Source organism: Gadus chalcogrammus, chromosome 8 (assembly GCF_026213295.1).
Source record: "Gadus chalcogrammus isolate NIFS_2021 chromosome 8, NIFS_Gcha_1.0, whole genome shotgun sequence".
NCBI lineage: Eukaryota > Metazoa > Chordata > Actinopteri > Gadiformes > Gadidae > Gadus > Gadus chalcogrammus.
This window is the reverse complement of record NC_079419.1, coordinates 621,778-640,822: the sequence shown is the minus strand read 5'-3', so window position 1 is coordinate 640,822 and position 19,045 is coordinate 621,778. Positions and strand designations below refer to the sequence as shown.

At 42.6% G+C, this 19,045-nt stretch overlaps 2 protein-coding genes across 2 annotated transcripts; both read left to right on the top strand.

Moving 5' to 3' along the window:
- The first annotated feature begins 1,053 nt into the window (after positions 1-1,053).
- Positions 1,054-3,377, top strand: LOC130387628 (C-C chemokine receptor type 3-like). Its single transcript, XM_056596816.1, has 2 exons — positions 1,054-1,088; positions 1,841-3,377. The coding sequence occupies exon 2, from the start codon at positions 1,856-1,858 to the stop codon at positions 2,912-2,914; it is 1,059 nt and encodes a 352-aa protein (XP_056452791.1). The 5' UTR covers positions 1,054-1,088; positions 1,841-1,855; the 3' UTR covers positions 2,915-3,377.
- An 8,392-nt stretch (positions 3,378-11,769) lies between these two features.
- Positions 11,770-16,373, top strand: LOC130387630 (C-C chemokine receptor type 3-like). Its single transcript, XM_056596819.1, has 2 exons — positions 11,770-11,928; positions 14,234-16,373. Exon 2 carries the CDS (start codon positions 14,249-14,251, stop codon positions 15,299-15,301), a length of 1,053 nt encoding a protein of 350 aa, XP_056452794.1. The 5' UTR covers positions 11,770-11,928; positions 14,234-14,248; the 3' UTR covers positions 15,302-16,373.
- The last annotated feature ends 2,672 nt before the right edge of the window (positions 16,374-19,045 follow it).

Genomic DNA, 19,045 nt, shown 5'->3' with positions numbered 1-19,045 from the left:
AATCAAATGCTACTGGGATGTGATTTACCACATATCTGTTCAGTCAGAATCAGATATTCCTCTTCCCTGGCAATACCCCGTGATCACGCAGAGGGCAACGTGCCCGTACCGATGTGTCATTATTACCAACATTGCTCTTTCATCATGTGTGACGATGATAACATCCTCTGGAACTCTTACACTGGAGAAGAGCGACCCAACTCAAGGGTGAACCTGGTAAAGACAAACCCAGTAACCTGTCTGTGTGTGACATCCATCATTACTTTAATCCTTTACCCGTTCCAGAGGTGTCACGGTGTGGACATCCCCTCTCCAAGAGATCAAAGGCATTATATTATCATGCTTTTGTTTTGAGTTTTTTGCTTTGCTTACAGTCGATTTAACAACTGATTGTTCCTCTGTTGGCTGTTTTTCCCATGAAGAAATGTGTACTTGAGTAGTTACTGATAATATTGTTTTATCGATTCAAACCATTGGATTATATTGGATTACCTCAAAAAAATAAAACTAGGCAAACAAGGTCAGTATTAAACTGTGTAGGGATAGCACATAAAGCTGTGTCACATATTTGAGTTGCTGTATAGCCTACTATAAAGATTGTTCCATTTTCACTGTGGATGTGGGTATTCCTCTAGTTAAAATTACCAGACTCATTTTGATATACATCTTAAACTAAATCCAGCAAGCCATGTTATGATTATTAATTATGATAATCATGATAATGTATTGTACTGCCAAACAGTCTTGTTATGTTTACCACGTTGGGGTCAGCATGTACCAGTAAACTGTAGTATCTGTATGTAAAGTGCGAAACAAACGATCCTGTATATTACATCATCATCAATATTTGACTTTGTAAGGTATGAGTATAAAACACATTAAGTCCAGGCCAAGCTTCTGTTCAGTATCGGTGCCAGAATCATCGTATGTGCGAGAGGTGTCCATTTATAGCTGCGTAATGTAAATGGGGAGGATATCTCAGTTCCTCTTAAGCATAGATATGAGGGTTAAGGGGAAGGCCTTAACCCTCATATCTATGCTAAACACCCACAGCTCATCCACTCCTCCACATACGGAAATCAACATTGGTGAGTTATTGTGTTTAAGAAGAATCTTTTCAAAGCAAAATTAAGTTCTCCCTTTACACTAAAATAACTAGACGGTGGCCCGTCCACCTCCAGCATTATGTCATTATTATTATCAATCAATTATTAGCATTTGTAATTATGTTAAAGAATGGAGAAGACAAATTCAAGCTGCAATTACAACCAGTCAAATAATGAGTATATATTGGCGATATATTGTTGCACTTCTTATGAAAAATGTACTTATGTAAGTCGCTTTGGATAAAAGCGTCGGCTAAATGCCCTAAATGTGAATGTAAATGAGTAAAAAACATGATTTGGGCATAGAAAAGATCCTTAATTGTATTCACAGTGTGTGTTATAACTATATACCTGCAGTCAGAGAAGCAATATGTTTGATACCTGAAAGCTGTCACTGTAGAGCTCTCAGCTATTTTCTTGCTTATTATATTAATAATATGTTCAATATTTCTCATATTATATTAGAACTGATTATTATAGATTATCACATGTTAATCGTTTGTCAAATGTTTTTATCCCTTTTGTTCTTTTAACTGCAAAATATTTGTTCCAGACCATTAAAGCATAAAAGTGTTTTAATTGTGTTGTCATTTGAAGCTCCACTTCAGAGCAGCTAATGCTTGATGGGCACAGCCTTCCGTCTCTAATGCATATCACCCATGTAAATGAATACATCGATTTGCACAGCATTCAATCATATGAGACTTATTAATATGTTTTGCCATCTACCACAGGTTTAAGCGATAACCATGGCGGATGAGCAGAATTACAGTGAAAACACAAGCGTTCAAGATTATGTGGATGACGAGCACGTCGAACTCTGCTCTGCATCAAACGTCAACCAATTGGGCTCGGCCATCATTCCTTATTTCTACTACATCAACTTCCTCCTGAGTTACTTAGGCAACTGGCTTGTTTTGTTCATCATCGTCAAGCTTGAGAAGGTCAACAGCGTCACCAACATCTTCCTCATCAATCTGGTCACCTCCAACATCCTGTTTGCATCCAGCTTCCCCTTCCTGGCCAAATACCATTCCTCAGAGTGGATCTTCGGCACGGTGCTTTGCAAGTTGGTCAGCAGTGCCCATCTGATTGGTTTCTACAGTTCCATCCTCTTCCTCACCCTGATGACCTTTGACCGCTACCTGGCCGTGGTGCACGCGGTGTCCGCTGCCAAGAGCAGGAAGAGGTCGTACGCCATCGGGGCGTCGTTGATCGTTTGGTTCATCAGTGTGCTGGCCAGTCTCAATGAGCTGGTGTTCAAAGGCGTGTGGAAGCACGACGAGCACGGCCAGATGTGCGATGAGACAGGATACGATGCCAACGTCGTCAAACAGTGGAATCTGGTCAGCTACTACATGCAGTTCCTCCTCTTCTTCCTGCTGCCCCTCTTCATGGTGATGTACTGCTACACCTGCATCACCGTGCGGATCATGTCCACTCGCATGAGGGAGAAATGGCGCTCGGTGAAGCTGATATTCATCATCATGTTCACCTTCTTCGTTTGCTGGACTCCCTATAACATCGTGATCCTGCTGAAGGCCATTCAGATCTCCACAACCGACGATGCAAACCGGAAGTGCGATCAGGTTGTGGCGTTGAACTATGCGTTGTACGTGACCAGAAACATAGCGTTCTTGTATTGTTGCATCAGCCCCATGTTCTACTCCTTTGTGGGTAAGCGGTTTCAGAGTCACTTCAGGAATCTGTTGTCGAAGAACATGCCTTGTCTGGCACGTCAACTCAGACCCGCTAGTCTGAGCAGCAAGTCCACCGCACAAAGGACATCCCACACAAACGACTTTTAACACTTGGGAGACAATGTACTTTGTTTTAAATTGGATAATTGGATGGGAAAATGGATAATTAAATTTGATGATGTTTATTGTTTTGTCAGTTTTACGTTTAAATGTAGTCATTTAGCATATACCTTGTAGATGAATATCTAATAATTAATTGCAATTATGTAGCACTCTTTTTTAAGACACTCAAAGCGCTTTAATCAGTTAGTTAGTTTATTAGTGGTCCCCTTAGGGAAAGTATTTTTCACAGTTTCCTTCCGTCATTTCCCAAATAGTGAGTTTGTGGTTGAGAATAACACCTCATATTAACGAGGCTGAGAACAATCTAAGTTTGTATTGATTTTAGAGAAGTTACATTTAGGAGGATGAAGAGTCGCAAGAGGAAGTGTAGAATAACAGAGTTGTTCTGCCAAGGCCGTGAACTAGCTTTGTCATGACAACATTACCAATTTTTTCCAGTTTTGTGTGAAATCGAATTCTAAAGAGAGAATATGATAGAATTTGAATTTAGAATTTCTGCATTTTAACTGTTATGTTGTAAAACCATTTTGTGTAGCATAAGCGTTGTTGTATTTCTACTGTTATTTCATTTTAGTTGTAAGGAAATTATTTTTCACAGTTTCCCTCCGTCATTTCTCAAATAGTGAGTTTGTGGTTGAGAATAACAGCTCATATTAACGAGGCTGAGAACAATCTAAGTTTGTGTTGAATTTAGAATAGCTACATTTAGGTTCTCGAAGGATGAAAAATCGCAAGAGGAAGTGTAAAATAACGTTGTTCGGCCGTCAGTTGTTCGGCCGTCAACTAGCTTTGTCATGACAACATTGCCAATTTGAACCACTTTTGCTTGCAATGTAATTATAAAGGGAGAATATAGTATATATTGAATTTAGAATTTCTGCATTTTTACTGTTAAGTTGTAAAACCATTTTGTGTAGCATAAGCGTTGTTGTGTTTCTACTGTTATTTCATTTTAGCTGTAGAACATGTGTAACACATGAAGATGAAGCTGTGGTTTGGATGGTTTGTGCTGCTCTTCCTAACAGCAGTGGTCGATCCCCGGCCAGTAGAGATGAAGCTGTGGTTTGGATGGTTTGTGCTGCTCTTCCTAACAGCAGTGGTCGATCCCCGGCCAGTAGAGATGAAGCTGTGGTTTGGATGGTTTGTGCTGCTCTTCCTAACAGCAGTGGTCGATCCCCGGCCAGCAGAGTCGATGCTACCGAAGGCGGAGCTACTGCAACTCCACCGTCTACCGTCACTCTTCCAACACTTAAAATACATGTTGATAGATATGTTTAAAATAATCTCTCCAGCTCTTCTTTTTATATCGTAGCTCTTAATAGTGCTCCGACGGCTGCTTTGCTTAGTTCCTATTTTAAGATGTGTGATCGGGAAGCAATATCTGGGGTTCAGCTTCATAGTTGAAAGTATAAAGTATCTGCTGATAAATGTAATGTAGTGAATAAAAAATATTATTTTCTTAATGATTGTTTCTTAATACTCTTGGACAAATGTGGTATTGCAGAGTGATATCCCTAAATTGTGAACAGTGCCAGAAACGTTTTTTTTTTAATATTTGGTTATTATAAAATTGAAGTGGCAGCAAAGGCCAACATTATGGTTAAACCTAGTAAAACCCAGCCCATGTATTTTTCCAAACTGATTTAATTGCAATCAATGAACGGAGATGGCTTTTTATAGAATGAAATTGCTATTCCTCCCAAAGTATAATGAACAGTAAAAACACAGATCAGAATTCGTCAGAATTCGCTATCTTCAACTCCAAGCGAATTCAAGCTAACTTCTAAATGAGTTGTGTCGCCCTCTATTGGTAATTTGAGAATTACCTCACCGGGATTAGAATGCAAACCACCACTAGAGGGCGACATAAGAATGGAGATGGATTCCGGCTTCAGCTAGCTCGGATTCAAGCTCAGGTAAAGGTTACTTGCTGCCACTGCACATCATCATGCAGTTAGGTGAGAGCCAACATATCGCCTGGGGTTTAGAGTTTTTTCTGTCTGTCTGTCTGTCTGTCTGTCTGTCTGTCTGTCTGTCTGTCTGTCTGTCTGTCTGTCTGTCTGTCTGTCTGTCTGTCTGTCTGTCTGTCTGTCTGTCTGTCTGTCTGTCTGTCTGTCTGTCTGTCTGTCTGTGTGTGTGTGTGTGTGTGTGCGTGTGTGCGTGTGTGTGTGTGTGTTTGGGGGGGGGGGGGGCTATTTTGCTGCTCATAATTGCCTTGAGTGTACCAACATTATTTGCTTCAGTTTAAAAGAAAGGACATTTGAGGAAATAAAAAGCTAATTTAAGTCTTTCATTAATGTTTAGTACAAACTGTTCCTTCTATTTGTTCGTTATTTAAATCATCTATTCAAGGGAAACCACACTGCGTGACCTCCACTGGTGAACACAATCAAAGACTATAACATTTTGTCATTCTTAATTTATCTATCAAGATATATCCATACTAATTACAATAACTAAGTCGCTTTTATCTCAAATAAATTCTTCCAATATAGTTTTCAATTTCAAATAAGTCCACCAACCGCCACTAGGGGGCAACACGCCCGTGTCACATAATACATAACAGCCAAGGATAATACATCATACCACAACAAGACCAACTTTGAGTGATCCCAAAGGCTCTTTGAGAGACTTTATTACTGACATTGCTTTTCTGATAATGTCAGTGTTATAACAACAAACAATGAATGAATTGCGCCATATTTAACCCCATTCTGCCACAGATTTCTCCATGAGCTTCATCGGCCTCGAGTTCTTTTCGCCACACAGGGGCCAAGGGTTCTGCTTCGCATCGCCAAATGTGGTCGACCCGTCAGCACTCTTTAGATCCAGTGCTACAAAGTTCTTATTTCCCCCCGGTTAGCTCCTCCAAGCTAAACCACAGATTCTCTCGGAGTCGGTCGTATGCATGTGTCATGGAAACTGAATATTTCTCTCTAATTCCTTTTCCAGCCTTCGTATTAACATTGGGGGAACAGTGGGCTCATCGCAGTGCAAGCGGAGAGCAGTGGGGGCTGACTAGTAGCGGACATCAATCAGTGAATGTATAGAGCATGGAGAATCCCCTTCTCCCTGCGTAGCTCCAGGTTTACATGTCGTGTTGGCCTGTTGGTAGGGTTGCCAACCGTCCCGGATTGTGCGGGATGTCCTCTATTTCGGAAGATTTTGATTTGTCCCGTACGGCAGCGGTCCCCAACCACCGGGCCGCGGACCGGTACTGGGCCGCGGGCCATTCCTAATCGGGCCGTAGGTTAACGAGGCTACGCCATGACTTTTTTTATTAAAATTCATGCAAAATGCATGCACACCTAATAAACTCAATTTACTTCGCAATACTGCCACTCTTTTACATGCCATAAGTCTATATGCAGTTGTTAGATTGCATATAACATGTTTGCATTTTTGGCAAGGTCTTAACTTATTTTCTTAGGCATAACTGTCTGTCTGTCCCGTCCTTAACACGTATTGGCTTCAGCGGCTGCGCACGCAGCCTAAGCTCACTTCACTTGTTCAGTTCAACAGTAGTGTCACACAATGAGCTCAGCTCAACCTGACACTCCAGAGGGGAGAATGACGACTGAAACTGGCAGATAAAGTTGCTGCATTTAAAGCCAAGCTTGATTTGTGGGGACGACGAGTGGACAGGGGAGTATTCGATATGTTCCAAACATTAGTTTGGATTTTGGGAGAGACTGAGGCAGGGCCTATTCTCTCGCAGCTGGTGCGCGATCACCTTGTTGCGCTTTCAAATGAATTTGAACGTTACTTACCATCCTCCAAAGATCCACGGGGAACGAATGAGTGGATCCGCAACCCATTTGTCAATGTCCCGAATCATTTGTCAGTGCAGGAGGAAGATCAAATGATCGAAATAGCTAATGATGGTGGTCTTAAAAGTGTGTTTGAGCAAACCTCTCTGGCGGAGTATCCCGAGATATCCGTAAAAGCGCTGAAAACGTTGCTTCCATTTCCCACCACGTACCGGGTTTTCAGCAATGACTGCAACTAAAACAAAATTGCGCAATCGATTGGACATTTCAAACACGCTAAAGGTGTTAGTCTAGAGCCAAAACTCACGCAAGTTGCTATGGTTACGGTGCGCGGTTACGTTGCGCGTGAGTGGAGTAGCTGGCCACTGAGCTGTCAAAATGAGCAGTGAACCCCCCAAAAAAAAGAGACTCTGCAGCTATAGAAAAGAGTGGGAACTAAAAAGGTTGTGGGTTAAACCTGTTAGCAACGACGAAAGGAAGGTATTTTGCACATTATGCCGGAGAGAATTTGCCATAAGCCATGTTGGTCGAGAACGATTTAGTTCGCCACGAAAACTCCGACGTGCACAAAAAGGCTGTGCTAGCCAAAGGAGCTAGCAACATTACCACATTCTTCGCCTCATCTATGGAAAAAGATAAAATTGCAGCAAGTGAGGTAACTTATGTATATCATACCATCAAACACGGCCTCAACTATAACAGCACAGACTGCGCTGTGAAATTAAATGAGACTGTATTTCATGACTCATTAATTGCCAAGAAGATGCACTTAGGGAGGACCAAAGCTGAGATGATCTCAATGAACGTCTTAGGACCAAATACTGTGGGGAAAATTGTGACTTACCTTTCTCCAGCCGAAGGTGAGCCCGTATATTTTTCAATTGCCAGCGATGCCTCGATGTGTCCGATGGTGTGCCATCCAAGCTTCTTGACTTTTATGAAGACAGCGATGAAACGGCAAATGGCATACACCAAGCTCTAGAATCAGAATCAGAATCAGAATCTCTTTATTGTCATTACACAAAGTGCAACGAAATTGGGGTAGAGGCTCTCAAAATAAGTGCTTTTAAAACAAAAACTAAATGAGAAAATTAGTGTATTTTTTGAAAATAAATTTAGAATGTTGAACTCAAAAAAATATATACATTTTAAAATGTCAGCCAATTTAAAAGGTCAGATTGGTATGATAATGCAGTAATTTATAATTCTGCATTATTTAGAGAAATAACAGCTCTGGGGTAGAAACTGTTTTTAAGCCTATTTGTTCTTGACCTGATTGCTCTGTAGCGCCTCCCAGAGGGCAACAGTTCAAACAGGTTATGGCCTGGGTGGGATGAGTCTCTCAGGATGCTATGAGCTCTCCTGAGGCAGTGTCTATTGTACACATCCTCAAGAGAGAGAACAGGACATCCAATGACTTTTTGTGCCGTTTTTATGACCCTCTGGAGCGCCTCCCTCTCAGATGCAGTGCAACTGGCAAACCACAGCGAGATGCCGTAGCTTAGGACAGTCTCAATGGTGCAGCGATAAAAGCTCATCAGCATTTTCTCCTGAAGATTGTTCTTCCTGAGGATCCTTAGGAAATACAATCTCTGTTGGGCCTTTTTCAGAAGCGCCTTGGTGTTTATTGTCCAGGTCAGGTCCTGCTGAATGTGCATGCCCAGGAACCTGAAGTTCGAGACTCTCTCCACACTCTCCCCGTTCATATAGATGGGCTGAATGTCCGGCTTATTCCTCCTATAATCAATTATCAGCTCTTTGGTCTTTGAGGTGTTGAGGATGAGGTTGTTCTCCGCACACCATGTAGACAGTCTTTGGACCTCCTCCCTATATGCAGTCCTCCCCAGCAATACTTAATGATGGTATTGCTGGGGTGGCTGGGGATGCAGTCATTGGTGTAGAGAGTGTAGAGTAGGGGGCTCAGCACGCAGCCCTGTGGGGAGCCGGTGCTGATGCTAAGTGCAGAGGAAAGATGGGCACCTACTCTAACTCTCTGGGAGCGCTCTGTCAGAAAGTCTTTGATCCAATAACAGATGGGTTGTGAAAGACCCAAGGCCATTAGTTTGGTGAGCAGTCTATTTGGTATGATGGTATTGAAGGCAGAGCTGAAGTCTATGAAGAGCAGCCTGGCGTAGCTCCCCTGATGTTCCACGTGTTGCAGCGTGGTGTGGAGCGCGGTGGCTATGGCGTCCTCTGTAGACCTGTTTGCTCTGTATGCAAACTGGTGGGGGTCAGAAGTGGTTGGCAGGCTTGTTGTGATGTGGCTCCGGACCAGTTTCTCGAAACACTTCATGATGACTGGTGTAAGGGCCACCGGCCGGTAGTCGTTGAGGCTGCTGACAGTAGTCTTTTTTGGTATAGGAATGATTGTGGAGGACTTCAGGCAGGGTGGGATCTTGCACTGGGACAGGGATTGGTTGGAGGACAACAACTCTAAGGACCTGCCTGGAAAAGTATGAGCTGGATATTAGAAACATCACTGCCTATTCAGCCGATAATGCGAATGTAAACTATGGGAAACATCACTCTTTTTACAAATTACTCAGCAGCGCAAACGAAGGCATTCTGAAAGCGAATTGCCCGGCCCACATCGCTCATAATGCCTGCAAGCACGCCAGCGATCAGCTGTCAGTGGACATAGAGACCATTGTCTTGGAAATATATAGCCACTTCTCAGTGTCTGCCTCTCGAAGGGAGGAATTGCGTTCATCTTTTGCATTTGTCGACATAGAGTGGCGTGAAATCCTGCGTCATGTTTGCACACGATGGCTCTCTCTTCATCCAGCTGTCAATCGTCTCCTAGAAACTTGGCCTGCTCTTTCTTCATGTCTCAGGTCCCTGGGGGAGAACTGTCCAGTGGCATTGAGGACAACGTTTGAGGAGGAAGTTAACAGACACAGCTGAGATATATCTGGGCTTTTTCCACAATGTGGGATGTGTTTTCGATCTACTTGTTAAGAAGCTAGAATTGACAGATCTCTGCATCACAGTTGTGTATGAAGAAGTAAAACAATTCAAAATGAAGATGCTCCAGAGGAAACAAGACAGTTTTTTTTTATTCCAGACCAAGAGGCTGATGGAGAAACAGTTGCCAGCACAGAGGTCCAAGATACAACAAGACTTTGTGAAGTTTTATGACTCAGTCATTGCATACATTAGCAAGTGGTTCGACTTCTCATCAGATAATGTAATGGTGAAACTGAAACCAATTGGCCTGTATGATGAGCTCTCCTTTCCTGACCTGGAGCAGATGGTGGCTGCACTAAAACTGACAGACAGAATCAACATGGATCAGCTGTATGAAGAGTTCTGTGCTAGCCGTGAGGAAATCCAGAAAGCTACAAAAGATACCACAAAATCCACCCGTGAGAAATGGGTGGCAATTTTTCAAAATGTGGGAAAAGACAACATGACCAACATGTTCAAGATTGTCTCATTTGTGCTCAGTGTGCCAGGCTCAAATGCCTTTGTTGAGAGGATCTTCTCACTGATGGCTAATAAATGGTCAGACTCAAGAAACAGATGCAGCACAGAGCTGATCAAAAATGAACTTCTAGTTACTGTCAACTGTGACTTGTCCTGCAAGGAGTTCTACCTGGCAGTGCAGAAGGATAAAAAAATGCTTGAATCAGTCAGGAGTAGCAAGAAATATCCATGGAAGCAGTAGCCTAGATGGTGAGTCTTATTTCGATTGGTTTGCTTGTTAATTAATTGCAATTTCTTATGTATGCAATTCCCACATATAGCCTTCCACTAGATAACTTCAGAGATTAAGGGCAGTATTTCTCAAACTAATATAATAATTTGTTTGTGTCATTTACTGCAGGGTAAGGGGAGGTCCATGAGACAGTTGAATGGGGATAGAAACGGAGAGACAGACAACAAAGACGCAGACAACTGGATAACAACAGAGACACACACAGACAAGACAATAGTGAGAAACAACAGAAACAGGGCAGGATAGCAACACCAAAAAAATGTATGTGCCCCCATGTGTGTGGACCTCTGTGTGTCTATGTGTTCACCGGCTACCCGGATGGGTCAAAAGCAGAGAAAGAATTTCCCCCTAAAAAGGGATGAATAAATGACTTAACTTAACTTAACGTATGACAGACAAACAGTTAGGACAGATGGACAATAACAAAAATGTTCTACACCCTTTGTAATTGTAAAAGTTATAATCAAATGTTTATATATAACCTACATAAATGTCTGTCTTTCTTCAAAATGCTATTCCGCCCCCAAAGTGGTCCATTCATATAGGCCCTGGCTATCATGACCCAGATTATAGCACTTATTTTGTGAAATGACAGAAATTCGTTTTTTAAAGGCCAATCATTATTACTGGGAACCATCCAAGCAAGTACAGAAAGGGTTTGTCCTTTAACCCTTTGAAATTAGTAGGTTTATTTTAGGGGCGCGCGCGCGTGCACATGCACACCTGGAAGAAAGTGTCCTGCATTTGAGGTTGAGAAAGTTGGCAACCCTACCTGTTGGAGATAATGGGATAATGGGCTGTGTTTGTGTTGGCCTGAGCTGACCATCATTCAGCAACACACACACACACACACACACACACACACACACACACACACACACACACACACACACACACACACACACACACACACACACACAGTGTTTTGCATGGGTGTGTTCTGTAGGGGCTGTGCATGGGGTCAGTGAGTGTTGGCCCGGCACGGTCGTGGCGTTCCAGGACCATCACGCTCATGGCCTGAAAGAGGTGCCTGACAGAATGATCCCGTACACATGGCACACACATACCCCTACCACCTCTTTTTCTTCCAAACACAGACAATCTCTCTAAAACACACACACACACACACACACACACACACACACACACACACACACACACACACACACACACACACACACACACACACACACACACACACACACACACACACACACACACACACACACACACACACACACACACGTCTTGGCAGGGCTTCACTTTGGCATCGGTCTCAGCCTTTTCCCTCCACACCCTTCTAGCTCCTCCCTCCTGTGAGAGACTGACAGACCAACAGGGCTGAGGCCAGTGTCTGGTGCTGGGTCCAGGTGCACACACAACAACACACATCAGACACACACACACTCAAAACACACACACACCTCAAAAGACACAGGCAGCACCCCGGCCAAGGTGTGAAGAGGAGACGGAGTCAGCAGCTCCTGAACGGGATTATAAAGGGTGGAAAGGTAGGAGCATGATTTTAGTTATTGAGATGTCTAAACAGTGAGCTTGGAGGTTGTTTGGCCACGTGCAATACGTCTTTTACTATTCATTGTTGTTGGAAACCCTGGTTGATCCTGCAGCGAATAAGAGCCGTGCTGTGGTCAGGGTCAACCGAACCTTCCTGTCGTGTTCGGGTCAAATCTGACCGATTTCATTTTCGATCAATCATAAATATTGTTTTTTACATTTATTTGTCTCGAGGGCTTATGATATCCTCCACACTAGGCATTTGAACATATACAATTGCTGATGACTACTTTCATTACATTTTGAATTGTTTAGTCAACTTTGTAACACCTGTGGTGTTCTCGGTCACACACACAAACACACACACACACACACACACACACACACACACACACACACACACACACACACACACACACACACACACACACACACACACACACACACACACACACACACACACACACACACGCACGCACGCACACACAACTTTGTCCCTGCAGCAGTTTCATGTCCTCTCAAGACTTCCATCAGGAATGTTTGGGACAGGTGGGTGGAGCACCTACCAATGATACAATCCAGGCTCTGAGGTGCAGTGGACGAGTGCCTGCATGTAATGTATGTGGTTCGAGCTCTGTGCCCTAGAGACAATAACACAGGTCTTACAGGTTTCAAATGCGATGCCCATGTTTGCCGCGCACACTGCGCCCTGGTGCAAAATGCCACTCATGTGTGTGAACCAGAGATGGAAATTAACTTTTTTGCCCAACAGCCACTGTGGCAGGTAGATTTAAAAATCTACCAGCCACTCATCTTTTCTACCAGCCACTTTTTATTCGCTATATATATCCTTAATATATGCGTACATTTTAAACAATATAATAGTAACAATAGTTAAGAAAAGTATTTTTCATACATATAATTTTTTGATTTTTACTGTAAAAAGGTGCTACCATGGAACTGAGTTGAAAATGTTACACTCTTACCGCATATGATAAACAATACACAGGTATCTGCCATGTTAAGTCCTGTTTATTTCAAAGGTGTTACGATGACATGTTTGGGGATAATTCATCAAGTATTTTCAATAAAAAACAAATTGACATATTAACAATAAAACAACATGCATGGCTACACCACCATAAGTCAATAGGAACATTTGTTTTTTTATATTTACGTGTGACTGCATAAAAATGTGTCGACAGACATGGTAACTGACGTATGATAGTAAGCCTTGGCCCTTAACACTAATATTCAGAAATAAACACAACCTCAAAATGCTATTGGCTTAAGAAATACAAGTAGAGGCATATACTTGAACTTTATACCCTGAACTTTTTAAACGTTGCAAACGTGCAAAAACATAATTATATATTTACGTGGCATTCAGATATATGAAAATATATCGGTGGCATTCAGTAGGCCAATGCTGTGGTAAAGTGTGTAAAATATGAAGAGTTTCTTTCTGTTCAATATATAGACCTTATCAATCCCCTCTAGGAGAAATTTGTTAATGTTTGTCCCTACAAAACAATAATGGTAAAAAAATAAATACAAAACACGACGGTAACTGAGTAAGTCAAACCGTCCAATCTGAAGGCTCTACTTAACCACTCCCCCTACTCACTTCCACCAATGCAAAGCGAACAGAACTGAGTAGGGGAGGGCGTAGCCTGACTAGTTTGTGAACGACCCAGAGAAACGCAACGCAAATTCAAATCCCGGACGATTTTAGAAATTCCGCCACACATTTTTTAAAAGTGTTTCAAAAAGAGGGCATGTCCGGGCAAAAGCGGACGTCTGCTTACCCTACGTACGGGAAACCCATTTGAATCCTACCTGTTCCACTGTTAAATAGCGGCCCAAATTGGTGGGCGCTATCCTGGTAATTTCTCTGCGTGAGAAATACGAAGTGTGGCGTGTGAGCTTGTGCATGGGTTGAATTGCGTGTGGTTCACGCCGAATGAGTGAGACTTGAGAGCCCTGCTACCGTAGCTATTGTCTTGCTTATTATATTAATAATATGTTCAATATTTCTCATATTATTTTAGAACTGATTATTATAGATTATTACATGTTAATCGTGTTTTTTATGCTTTTTGTTCTTTTAACTGCAAAATATTTGTTCCAGACCATTGAAGCATAATTGTGTTGTCATTTGAAGCTCCACTTCAGAGCAGCTAATGCTTGATGGGCACAGCCTTCCGTCTCAAATGCATATCACCCATGGAAATGAATACATCGATTTGCACAGCATTCAATCATATGAGACTTATTAATATGTTTTTCCATCTACCACAGGTTTAAGCAATAACCATGGCGGATGAGCAGGAGGAAAACACAAGCGTTCCAGATTATGTGGATGACGAGCACGTCGAACTCTGCTCTGCATCAAACGTCAACCAATTGGGCTCGGCCATCATTCCTTATTTCTACTACATCAACTTCCTCCTGAGTTACTTAGGCAACTGGCTTGTTTTGTTCATCATCGTCAAGCTTGAGAAGGTCAACAGCGTCACCAACATCTTCCTCATCAATCTGGTCACCTCCAACATCCTGTTTGCATCCAGCTTCCCCTTCCTGGCCAAATACCATTCCTCAGAGTGGATCTTCGGCACGGTGCTTTGCAAGTTGGTCAGCAGTGCCCATCTGATTGGTTTCTACAGTTCCATCCTCTTCCTCACCCTGATGACCTTTGACCGCTACCTGACCGTGGTGCACGCGGTGTCCGCTGCCAAGAGCAGGAAGAGGGCGTACGCCATCGGGGCGTCGTTGATCGTTTGGTTCATCAGTGTGCTGGCCAGTCTCAATGAGCTGGTGTTCAAAGGCGTGTGGAAGGACAGCGAGCAGGGCCTGATGTGTGAGGAGACAGGATACCACGCCGACGTCATCAAACAGTGGAATCTGGTCAGCTACTACATGCAGTTCCTCCTCTTCTTCCTGCTGCCCCTCTTCATGGTGATGTACTGCTACACCTGCATCACCGTGCGGATCATGTCCACTCGCATGAGGGAGAAATGGCGCTCGGTGAAGCTGATATTCACCATCATGTTCACCTTCTTCGTTTGCTGGACTCCCTATAACATCGTGATCCTGCTGAAGGCCATTCAGATCTCCACAGCCGACGATGCAAACCGGAAGTGCGATCAGGTCGAGGCGTTGAACTATGCGTTGTACGTGACCAGAAACATAGCGTTCTTGTATTGTTGCATCAGCCCCATGTTCTACTCCTTTGTGGGAAAGCGGTTTCAGAGTCACATCAGGAAGCTGTTGTTGAAGAACATGCCTTGTCTGGCACGTCACTTCAGACCCGCTAGTCTGAGCAGCAAGTCCACCTCACGAAGGACGTCCCACACAAACGACTTTTAACATGCGGGAGACAATTGACTTTGTTTGAATTGGATTATTGGATGGGAAAACGGGAAATTTGATTTGATCATTTTTATTGTTTTGTCAGTTTTACATTTAAATGTAGTCATGTAGCATATACCTTGTGATGAATACCTAATATTTAATTGCAATTATGTAGCCCTCTCTTTTAAAGCACTCAAAGCGCTTTAATCAGTTAGTTCTTTTATTAATAATAAATATTATTTATAGAAAAATGTCGTGCTAGAAAAAAGTGCTACAGAGATTAAAAAAAAAAAGTTGTTAAAACATATAATACATATACAGTAAAAGATAAATTAGCTAAAGGCTAAGATAAGTCTTAAGGTTTAGTTTAAAAACAGCTGTAGTCTGTGGGGCCTTCAGGTGGTCAGGGAGGGCGTTCCATAGTCTGGGGGCAGCAGCGGAGAAAGTCCGATCGCCCACGGTGCGGAGGTTGGTCTTAGGTGGTCTGAGGGTGTGTGCTGATGCACAGCGCCCGTGTAAAAAACAAAAATAATTGACAGCTGAACGTTAGGAAGGCCCATGCAAGTGAATGGAGCAGTCTACAGCATTGAGAAGAGCCGTGTAATAAGTAAGGGATAATGTACAAGATGCCGGTCCTTATCGAGAAAATAATGACCGGTGACGTCCTATACATTATCCAGCTTATTACACGGCTACGTGCCAAAACGAAAAGATTACTTCACATGGTGTGTCTTTTTACAATTTATTTGTTTCCAGCATTCGTAGCGTTGATCAGCAGAGAAATAGTCAGCCAAAGACGTTGACGTCGCTTAGCAACCGAAGACGCTGTGGTTGAAAAGTTACCGGACTACTTGAGGAGTGTTACCAAAGACGTCATTATGGGCAAGAAGTCCTTTGTTTTCCTTGACAGCGGTCAATTATACTTAGCAATGGTGAATTATCAAATATAATTTACCGCCGGAAGCCGTGAAGAGCCCATGCAAGTGAACAGAGCCTTCCACAGCATTGAGAAGCCCCGTAGGTGGGTACAAAATTAATCTTGACGAAATCTGGTGGGGACACGTCCCCGGCGTAATGGACGCTTGCATGTGGTGGTGTGGGGGGTGAGGAGCTCCTGGAGGTAGGGGGGGGCATGTCCGTGGATGCACTGGTGGGTGAGGAGGGAGACCTTGTATTCAATTCTGAATGTGACAGGGAGCCAGTGAAGGGATTTGAGTATGGGGGTGATGTGTTCATATTTGCGCACCCTTATCAGGATCCTGGTAGCGCTGTTTTGTATGTCCTGGAGCTTCTGGATGCTCTTGCCAGAGATCCCGATAAGGAGTGCATTGCAGTAATCCGACCTGGAGGAGACAAAGGCGTGGACGAGCTACTCTTCATCTGCCTGGGTGAGTGTAGGCCGGAGTTTGGCAATGTTTTTGAGGTGGTAGAATGTGATTGGTGTGTGGGTGTCATAGTTCAGTTGCTGGTCCATTTTAACACCCAGGTCGGTGACAGATGTGGAAGGGGGGATCTTTCGGCAAGGGAAAGTGATGTGGGAGGAGCGGAGCTGATGGGGTGGGCTGATGAGGATGACTTCTGTCTTAGAGCTGTTAAATTGAAGAAAGTTGAGCTTCATCCACGCATCTATCTCCTCCAGGCAGGTGGTCAATGTGGATGTTGGCAGGGGGCAAGAAGGAGTGGGGGTGGTTCAGAGGTACAGCTGTGTGTCATCAGCATAGCAATGGTAGGATAGCCCATGCCTGCTGATGACGCTGCCCAGGGGGAGCATGTAGATGGAGAAAAGGGTGGGGCCAAACACCGAGCCCTGGGGGACACCACAGGTGACACTGTGGGTGTGTGATTTAGCCTTTCCCAGGGTGACGTGCTCGGTTCTGCCGGTGGGGTAAGAGGTCTTAGTTGTTATATATACATGTTGATATATACGTTTAAAATAATCTCCAGCTCTTCTTTTTATATCGTAGCTCTTAATAGTGCTCCGACGGCTGCTTTGCTTAGTTCCTATTTTAAGTTGTGTGATCGGGAAGCAATATCTGGGGTTCATCTTCATAGTTAAAAGTATAAAGTTTCTGCAAATAAATGTAATGTAGTGAATAAAAAATATTATTTTCCTAATGTTAATTTTCTTAAAAAATATTATTATTATTATTGTTTCTTAAATACTCTTGGACAAATGTGTTATTACAGAGTGATATTCCTAAGTTGTTAACTGTGCCAGAAGCCTTTTTTTTATATATATATATATATATATATGGTTATTATAAAAGATAATTTGCAGCAAAGGCCAACATTGTGGTTAAACCTAGTAAAAACTCACCCATTTATTTTTCCAAACTGATTTAATTACAATCAATGAATGGAGATGGCTTTTCATAGAATGAAATTGCTATTCCACGCAAAGTATCATGAACACTGAAAAAATAGATCAGAATTCGTCAGAATTCCCTATGTTCATGACTAGGGCTGGGTATCACGGCCAAGTTCCTGAATCGATTCGATTTCGATTCTGAAGGCTTTAAATCGATTAATCACGATTCGATTCGATTCGATTCGATTCATTCCGAATCGGTTCCATCTGCTCCTAGATTGAATGATAATTTTCTTAAGTTGTAAGGAAATATTCTTTATCGGCTATCATCATTAATTCATCACTAAAATCATTAATTGTGACTAAAATCTTGTAGTTGTGACTGTTAATTAACATCCTTAGCAAGATTTTACATTCTATTCAACATGATGGCCTGCCTAATTCAATATATTAATGAAATTATCTCCATGCAACACACTGCAAAAGACATGTTTTTATTTTGTAGCCTACATTAATGACAATCCAGGCAACTATAAACAAAACTGCCTCCATCTTCCTAAAATATATAAATATAACCATTGTAAAGATTATACCATTTAAGATAAAAAAATTCAAGTATTATAAAACTCCTTAAATTCATATTTTTTCAACATATTTACAAAAATATTAACATTAAAAAAAAAAATAAAAAAAAAAAGGGGGGGGGGAATCGATCTCGTGCCCTGTGAATCGATAGCGTGAAATTTAAACGAAATCGATCCAAAATCGATTAAATCGATTTTTTTACCCAGGCCTATTCATGACGTTGTTCAAGAGAATGGGGACAATATTATTACAGAACCAGCAGAGAGTGTAGAGGCTGGGCCCAGCTCTGCTGCAGTAGAGCAGAGTGACAGTGAGGGTGGGTTGATGGAGGAGGAAGAAAGTAGGTGTAAGGCTCCCCTTCTTAAAAGGAAACAGGCCAGTGAAACCTGTGGCTCTAAAGCCAAGAAAACAGCAGATAGGGAGGAGAAGGAGGTGCAGACAGAGTCTAGTGGTGAAGAGACAGAGTCTAGTGAGGAGGAGGAGGAGGAGATGGAGGACTGTGTAACAGACTGCCAGCCCCTCACTGACTCACCACTGGCTGCTGCTTCACAGCGGGATGGGATGTACTCAGTACATGGTATACAGGTGTTACAAAAAAACAAAAAATATGAAGAATGTCCAAAACAAAAAAATGCTGTTGCTATCTGTAAAATCTCAGATGAACATCGGAGGGGAGGGAGGCTTCACTGAGAAGGAGTATTACAAATTGAAAAAAATTGGACAGAGACTAGCAAAAGAGCTGAGCAATGCTGTCTCTCATAGTGTCAGCTTGAATGAATCACTTTAAACTTTCCACTCTCAATGTGTTTTTTTAACTGCGTTTTAATGAGTGTGTTTATTTAGTTATTTATTATTTATTGCCGTCT

What these genes read in the sequence shown, in the direction of transcription:
- LOC130387628 (XM_056596816.1), top strand. Translation starts at nt 1,856, where the DNA reads ATGGCGGATGAGCAGAATTACAGTGAAAACACAAGCGTTCAAGATTAT.
- LOC130387630 (XM_056596819.1), top strand. Translation starts at nt 14,249, where the DNA reads ATGGCGGATGAGCAGGAGGAAAACACAAGCGTTCCAGATTATGTGGAT.